The sequence below is a fragment of the Nicotiana tomentosiformis genome, chromosome 2, assembly GCF_000390325.3.
Source record: "Nicotiana tomentosiformis chromosome 2, ASM39032v3, whole genome shotgun sequence".
In the NCBI taxonomy this organism is placed as follows: Eukaryota; Viridiplantae; Streptophyta; class Magnoliopsida; order Solanales; family Solanaceae; genus Nicotiana; species Nicotiana tomentosiformis.
The window spans coordinates 94,198,128-94,206,877 of NC_090813.1; the positions used below are offsets into that span (position 1 = coordinate 94,198,128).

The window sequence follows — 8,750 nt, forward strand, 5'->3', positions numbered from 1 at the left end:
TTATAAACATTACTAGTTGACTATGTAATCTAATAATGTTAAAACTCTTTACATTTTCGGTGTTAATAATCAAAATCCAGAAGCATTGCCAATGTAGAGTAAAATTTTCAGTCTCTAAAACATGGCCTGAAGGCAATGCACAATGCACCAGAAATACGAGCAACTCTCACATTTACTCTCTCGGAGTCTTGTTCTTCATTTATTTCGGACATTAAACAAACACTTTTTTCTTTTCAATTACTTCCTCCGGTTTACAATAAGTGACCATTTTATTTTTGGCACACTCATTAAGGGAATACGGACTCTTAGAGAAAAAAAGATGTATTCACTAAATTAACTTTAATTAATTGTTACCTTGACACATTGGAATATGTAAATAAGAGCAATTTTTGAAAAAAATAAAATTAATTCCTTCTTGATTATGTAAATAGACACTTATTTTGGACCAAAATAAAAGGTAAAATGAGACCTGAGAGTAGCAATTTATTGTTCAATTTATCTCTCGGAGTATTAATTGTTCTCTTTCCCATTCTGTTTTTGTTTGGTGCCCCTATCCTCAGATTGTCGGTGTAGGAACTTTGAAGCTAATCATATTACCAATTTGCGGCTCTCGGCAGTTCTCTTTTCGTAAATTAATAGGCAGTGCCGCACGGCGTAAGTTCATTAAATTAGAAAGCGGTCGATATTATGATTTTTTAATTTTAAAGTTCAAACTTAAAACCTTTGGCTAAGAATAGAGAAATCTTATCAATCAACTATAAACCATGGTAGTATGGCTCTTGGTTATTACAGATCAAGTGGTATATGATTCAGCAAATAGGCTCCAACTTATTCGTAGTGTATTTATATTTAGTGAACTTATTGTACCTACTTTCGTCTTTTTCTTAATTACCCTAAATGATAGAGTAATCTATTAATGAAAGGACAAAGAGGAAAGGAAGAGGGTTTAACAGGCATCTACATGGGAGATACCAGGAGAATTGGGAAATACACACACACACAAAAAAAAAAAAAAAAACATTATCATTACATAGAGAATCAAAAGCATCATTTCAATAGTTTTAACTATTTTGTTTCTGTTGGAAAAAAAATTAGTTTCTGAAAATGCAATTTTTTTTTGAAAAATAACAGTACATGTAAAAATTCATATAAAACTTACAGTACATGTATTCACTGTCGAGGGGGATAACAGACAAGAGTGTCGACGATAGGACGGTAGGGAAGAAAATAGTAAACGATAGGACTGTAGGGAAGAAAATAATACTCTTTTCATTTCAATTTATGTATGTAATTTGATTGAGTACGAGATTTAAGAAAGTAAGAAAACTTTTAAATTTTGTGGTCTTAAACTAAAGACGTGGGTAATGTACTAAAATGTCCTTGAATCTTGTGGTATTAGATATGTCATGTGAAAAATTGAAGTTAAAGAGTTAGTACTAAATATAGAAAGAGATATTATTTTTGACACAAACAAAAAAGTAAAATAAGACACATAAACTAAAACATACGAAGTAAACGATAAGGCGACAGGGAAGAAAATAGGAAACCATATCATCTAAAGATATGACCTAGTAGTCAATGAGTGCAAACTACGGAGAACATGTTCAAACCTCAGTAAAAACAAAAAAACAATATTAGGTGATTTTTAATAAGCAAAATTACTCAATAGATGTTTCAAAAAGAAAAAGAGAGAGAAGAGGAAAGCGCAGGCTAAAGCTGGTCCCATGTCATGAGAGGAGAAATGGAAACGTACATTTTGGTAAGTGACTAGTGACAGTTATCCAACAGCTCATGCTCGGTTTTCTCTTATGGCCCTTCAATATGATAGGTACACCTCTTACTTGTCTCATTGTCCTTTAACTCGGAAAATTTCCTTTTCTTGAATTAAGTTCAGACACCTCTCTGTTTTTGTCCCTTTTTGGGCCACAGCAAAGCCGAAATCATTTTGCTGAAAAACAAGCACATTATTTTAGGCCTTCTAACAAACTTTAGATAATAGAGAGTGTGAATGTGAAACTATGGCTTGCTTTTCCCCAAATACAAGCACATGTATATTGCAGCAGGGTGTTTTTCCCCCTTTCTTTTTCCCATTTATATGTCTTACTTGGCTCCCTGCATAATATAAGCTATGGTTTATAGTCAGCGAGAAGTTAAATTTAGTTTCTTACGAGAGTTTTGACTAGTTTCTAAACTCATTTCAAGTACGTTATTTTGAGAACTTAATTATGTAATCAAATTCATGACAATGAGAACTGAACCTCTTAGTATTCTGTATTCAAAATCAGAAAATAAGAAACGTTTTGTTTTCTTAGTTTAAGAAAACAAAACAGAAAATTTTGAGCCCACAAGTTTCTTGTGTATCCTTAAGGAATTTATTCCCCTCACAGTTGCTCAAGATTTTAGATTAATTTCTCCCACGATAGAACGGAATAACTATTCTGTGATAGCGACACTTCAAATCAAAGAACTTCGGCGAACTCAAATGGCAGAGCAAATCACACAAAATGCTTACGTTTTTGCTTTGAAAACCAATGCAGAATGGAAAAGATAGAGGGAAGAGATTTTCATATTTCGGTGGTGAAAAATGAGGTTGAGCCTCTCTATTTATAGCCAATAGAGTTGAGTCCCAATAGGTGCAAAGGTGCTTGTTCGTTTGAAGAGGTATCTATTTGACCGAATTTCTGTTAAACGGAATGGCTGGTCACGAATTTGGCCGTTGGAAATAATGTCGCGAATTTAATATTTTTCCGCGCAAAAATATTAGGAAAGGAAATATTAAATGACGAAAATGGAGAATAAATTTGGTCCAAAAACTTATCAACCAATCGAAGCCGAAGCCGAGCGACGACGGCGGCGCGAGGCTTGCTCTCTTCTCAATTCTTTAAGAGCTAGAAGAAGTACTTCTATATATAAGCACAAGAATTTTCCTCCTCCTATCCAATGAGGGACAAAGTTTCTTTGTAAAAGGGACTAAGCATGCGCTTAGTAGTATTTATGTTAGCAATGTCATTACTCATTATCAACATATCATCCATATATAAACAAACAATGACTATTTGATTTGGAGTATTCTTAATGTAAACACATTTGTCACACCCATTGATCTTGAAACCATTGTCGAAACCATTTGACAATATTGTTTGGTCAAATTTCGCATGCCATTGTTTTGATGCTTGTTTTAGTCCGAAAAGTGACTTAACAAGTCGACACGCCTTCTTTTCTTTTCCGGGAACTACAAACCCTTCAGGTTGTTCCATATAAATTTCTTCCTCCAAATCTCCATTTAAGAAGGTTGTCTTCGAAGTCGAAGCCGAAGCTTTAAGAGCCAGAAGAAGTGCTATATATAAGCATAAAAATTTTCCTCTTCCTACCCACAAAGTTCCTTTGTAAAAGAGACTAATTCAAAATTTCATTTCTCTCCATTTCTTTTCCCACAATTTTCCATTCGCACCTCTTTTTGTTTTAAATTAGAAAACCCAACAGAACTCACACCTATTTATAAGAGAATCCCATTCCACTAGAATATAAGCCTTGGTGTCACATCTTTTAATTTCGAATTAGAAATTTCCCTCCCCACTTCTAAATTGATTACTCAGTTTAACTGAAGAGAAAATTTCAGGGGATACTGAATAGCTTATTACATGTTCCAATACTCAAATTTAACCAAATTCCTCGAGAATTCTCTCTTCTGAACTGCTTTTTGGGCTTCTTTCTATTCTTTGGAACTAAAAATGACATCCTCCACATGCGCCCAAAAGCAAGAATCCTGAGAGGGCTAACAGCTTTGTTTCTCCCATCAGCATTTCCAACTATTTTGTCTTCATTCAGCAATTTATCCAATAATTTGTAATGCTAAGATCTTACTCGGTTTATATGGTCTTTGCTGCCTTTCATGTAGATTTCTCTGTATCAAAACGGCTTAACTGTCCTATAGTTTGTCCCTGCATACAGCCATTGAATTAGACGCTCTTTTTGTGGCTTTTTCTCTACATCTAAAGCCATTCCTTTCCGGCACCCAGTGAGGTTTAGAGGTGCTTGACACTTTCTTCTTTGTTTTTACCTCAACTCTGCTTCCTGAACTCCGCTTTTTAAAATGTCATAGACACCTTCATTCACTGTGACTTTCTTGTACGACTCAAAATAAGTCGTATCTTTTTCATTTCATTAGCTTCTTGTCGGGACAAAATGCAATAATTTTCTTTTAGGAAAATAACTTCCACCCTTTTCTCCAAAATTTCGAGAGAACACGTGCCACTATGCTGCTATTGGATATACATATGCACGAAGTTAAGAGAAGAAACAGAGGAGATATTTGAGGACAATACAAATAGTTTTTGAGATGCTGTTCTGACATCAAAGTTATCATTATCTTTAAAAGGGACAATTGGCGAGGAAGCTTCTAGCTTTTATCAGTCTGTTATATGCTTTCTGGAAATTAGTTTCCTACTCATTTCCTTTCGGTAATGGTCAGCTGCCCTTGCTTGCCATTTAGGGATTTAACTTGTTTAAGCTGTCCATCAAATCCAATTTCTGCTACCTGTAAAATCATCCCTGCTTGAAGGTGATCCACTCTGGAATCACTCAGCCGTGTAGTCCAATAAATCTCATCTACACTCTAGACATTCTAGTACCTGCTCATGCCTCGTAGAATTAATCAAGAAAGATGTCTCTGGACGACTCAAAACAAAGTTTCCGAACTGATTCAGGTTCCTCAAAACAAGAACAGTCTGATTCTGTGCACAGCAAAATGTACATATGGCTTGTAATTACAAGAGGAACAGAATCAGCAAAGTTGTTATCAGATGGAATAAATATCTGTGGACTGGATCTTTGCTTGAGACTACGTGTAGGAAAGCATGAATTCCATGTTTAACATTATGATATGACTAGTCGGAAGACATTGCCAAAAAGAGGGACGAACCAAAAGTGAAGCAGGGGGACGCTAATTGAAAATTTGGGAAATGTTGTCAAACAAGGTGAAAAGTAGATGGGACTCAAACTGCTCAACTGCAGTCAAGCAGAATGCACGAAGTATTACCAATATGACTAAAGTAAACTTTGCTCCCTAAGCCTAAATTAACACCTCAAAATCAAGACTTCACAAAATGAAATCCTTATCCTTACTGGTTGTACTGAACTTCAAGTTCACTATCTGTCAATTTCGATAGAATCAATGTTAGAAATGCATTACTTTTGTTTTGTCTTCAAATATTCGCTGAATAATGGAATGATCTTTACTCTACAGAGAGCATAATTATGACAGCTTTTACAGGTTACAAATATAAACAAACAAAGAAACAACCTCACAGTTTGATCTTGACTATTCAGAACACTGTTGGGACAAAATGAGCCACATAATTAGTGGGAAAGAAACCACATAATACATGTTATCACCTTTACACTAGCTCTCTTTATTTCTTGGGGATATCATGGTCAACAGGCAAAGCGAAACTGATAAGAAAACCTAAACTACACACACGGTAGAGAAAGCTCAAGAACATGAAACTGAAACTCACATGTCCCCCAATTATACAGACATGTCCCCCAATTATACAGAAGAGAGCAGTGGTACCTGTTGTTTGAGAGAAAATAACTCATCCAGTAGGGAGGCAAAAAGGGGTACCGCTGCTTTGTACAAGGAGAAGCAAAATGCATATGGCTAACCTGTTTTAGCTACTCAAAACAGCTAACAACATCAATCTTCACTATCAGAGCTGGCCTCAGAACTATAATCGCTACTATCATCCTCAATATCAAGCTGCACATGCCGAACCTGTATTGGCTCGGGCATTCTTGGCAGTCCTGGAGGAGGTACTGGTCGTGCTGGCGCTTCCTCCACTTTTGGAGGAAGTGGAAGAGAATCAACTGGAGGGAGAGCAATTGGGTCACCAGGCTTCCACCCAGGTGGAGGAAGTGGGAGGTCAGTGGGCAACTCGACAGGCATACCAGGTTTCCATCCAGATGGCACTATGATATTTGGAGGGATGAGGCCTGGAATTGCTGAAAGATTGGTAATATCTGCTGAAGGTTCAATGAGCGGCTCAATGATCTTCTCTTTGTCATCATCTATTTTAGGTAAACCAACATCGAGATTGGCAAAATTATATAATTGAGATGCACGCATTTGCTCGTCCTGTGGAGCAGGTGGGAGTGCTCCCCGAAGAGGAGCCTGTCCAGCACCAAATTCAGGTGGAGCAAAAGTAGTGTAGCTTATCCTATGAGCATATGACAATATGTCAGATAATTTCAACTGGGTTGCTACAGTTGTTACTGAAGATTCATCAATATCATTTTCCAACTTCACCCGTTTGGGACGGCGATAATCAGAGTAATCGTCAACAAGATTGTCAAGAACACGCTCAGCTCCTTTGAGTTTATTGGCGAAAGCAAGAATTGCAGAATCATTTGACCTAATTTCACGGGTGACTTTTTGCTTCTCATCTTGAAGATCAAGAATTTCTTGCAATTCGGCAACTGCTTCAAACAGCTGTGTCTGAAGAGAAGTAAACACAGAAAGGATTTCTTTTGAGGACGATGGGTAGGAATCTTGAGGAACCGGTGCTGCAGAAGGCAAAAATGAAGGGAAAGAGCCTCGAAAAGCACTAAGCCAATGGGATCGGTTAGGTGAGACTTCAAAGAGTCTTGAAGAAAGAGATGCCATTTGAATGAGAAGAGACTGAGCTCTAGAGAGAGGTGGGAGAAGAGGAAGCAGTGTTGATGAGGTGGTACTGGTAGTTAATATATTTGCCTGTTGATGAGGTTGAAGATGTTGTGACAATTGCGAGGAGAACTTAGGAGGAGTGGTTGGGTTTTGAAGAGAAGGTGAACTAGGAGTTGGCAGGCCAAGCCGGGCCGGCGATTGCAGAAGTTGGTGTTGAGCATTCTGTAACATCTTCAAACACCAGGTTTGAAAAACTAGAAATGGTAAAAAACCATACAGTCAACAAAAAATTTAAGCAATGAAACACATTATTAATATACTACAGAATGAACAACATCCTTTTCCAAGAGAGAGATAGAGAGGGATAAGCACACACACCTATGAAAGAGGAGAAAAGACTTGCAAAATTCAAACTTTTTTTTTGTAAAAGGTAGCAGTCAAAATTCAAACTTTTACATTTGTACATTGAACATGTAAAATTGTCCATATTACAAATATATAAAAGATTCAACTAGCGTGAAACAGAAAATTTAGGACTATGCAAAGGATGATCAGAAAGAATATAATAAACCAATTGGAAACCATCAACTAGCACTAATCAGAACCAACAGAAAAATGCGAAATGCTGATCTAGTTATATATACCCAAAGAGTACAACATTTTCAGTATCGACACTCAATTTCCTAGACAACTCACTAGCATAAGATTCATGCCCACTAAAACAAGAATCAAGGCATTTCAAAGGCAAGTAAAATAAGTGAAAACCATGTACCTAACAGATAAGTCCGTAGCATACCCTTATTACACTTTGTTTGGATCATTGTTACCTATCGTTTTATAATGTATTGTATCGTATCGTTTTATGAATACAACGTTTGGATAGATTGTATTGTTTGCTATTGTTAAATAATATTTTGTTATTTGGTTTGACTGTATCGTACTGTACTGTAACTGATAAGTTTACTAAAATACCCTCAATTGTTTAAATATTAAATTTATCAAGAATTACGCGTAAAAATAATTTAAGAAAATCTCTTTCTACTAATTTATCACCAAATATGTCTTATAAATAGATTAAGCAATTAAATTCATGCAAATTATAACAAAACTAGTGGAACAAGTTAATAATATTAAAAACAATAATAAGTACACTCCATTCCTAACTAGATCATAATAATAATAAAATGTTAAAGAACTATGATAAAGAAAGAAACGAGAATTGGCAGAACAAAGATAATTAGAATTGGAGATAAAATCAAATTAGGAGAAAACAAAAGAAGGCAAAACACCTTTGACGTAATAGGACTTTTAAACAATGGATTTAACAATACAATACAACCAATTTTAATGAAACAATCAAAACAAACATTGTTCTGGCATAACAATACAATACGATACAATAGGTAACAACCATCCAAACAAGCTGTTAATAAACCTAGAAACCAATAAGATCACCCACTGGAAGCAAAATGCAGAAAACATTGCATGACCCACCAAGTTTGAAACTTTACTCAACACAACATTCAGATACTTCAAATAAAACTAACAAATGATATGCCTCCTAAACCCAAAACGACATAGCAATTTCAAAAGCTAAAAACCAGTTGCTGATGACTTACATAAAAGTTTTTAAAAAAAAAACTGATTTCATGAAATTTCAAAATGGGAACAGCGCGGAATGGAAACAAAATGAAAATGAAAGAATAAAAATGATAGGGCGTACCTTGGTCTGTTGAAGAAAATGGACGAATCAATTGTTTGGGTCTCGCTCGAGCGAGAACACAGAGGAGAGAGAAAAACTTGGGCGAAGATCTGAAAGACGGGTTGATTTGAGCGATGATATTGGGCTAACTACTCTTCTTTTGAAACGAGTTATATTGGGCTATTAGCAAATCAGCCCATTACTAATACATCTCTTGCCCAACCCGGTAAATTAGGCAGAAATAAGAAGTGCCTAACAGGTGAACCTGACAGGACTTCGTCGACATGCCAGCTTAAACTTTTATATTTTTACCCTTGCTTTTCAATAAAGACGTTAGAGATAGATATGTGGGCATAGTAGGAAAGACAAGATTAGGAATGAAGTTAT

At 35.9% G+C, this 8,750-nt stretch overlaps 1 protein-coding gene across 1 annotated transcript; it reads right to left on the minus strand.

Moving 5' to 3' along the window:
* Nucleotides 1–5,282: 5,282 nt before the first annotated feature.
* LOC104095517 (mediator of RNA polymerase II transcription subunit 4-like) lies at nucleotides 5,283–8,533 on the minus strand. Its single transcript, XM_009601662.4, has 2 exons — nucleotides 8,385–8,533; nucleotides 5,283–6,915 (listed from the first exon to the last, which is right to left on the minus strand). Exon 2 carries the CDS (start codon nucleotides 6,890–6,892, stop codon nucleotides 5,696–5,698), a length of 1,197 nt encoding a protein of 398 aa, XP_009599957.1. The 5' UTR covers nucleotides 6,893–6,915; nucleotides 8,385–8,533; the 3' UTR covers nucleotides 5,283–5,695.
* Nucleotides 8,534–8,750: the final 217 nt, after the last annotated feature.

Coding starts and splice junctions, on each gene's coding strand:
- LOC104095517 (XM_009601662.4), bottom strand. CDS start 6,892: ATGTTACAGAATGCTCAACACCAACTTCTGCAATCGCCGGCCCGGCTT.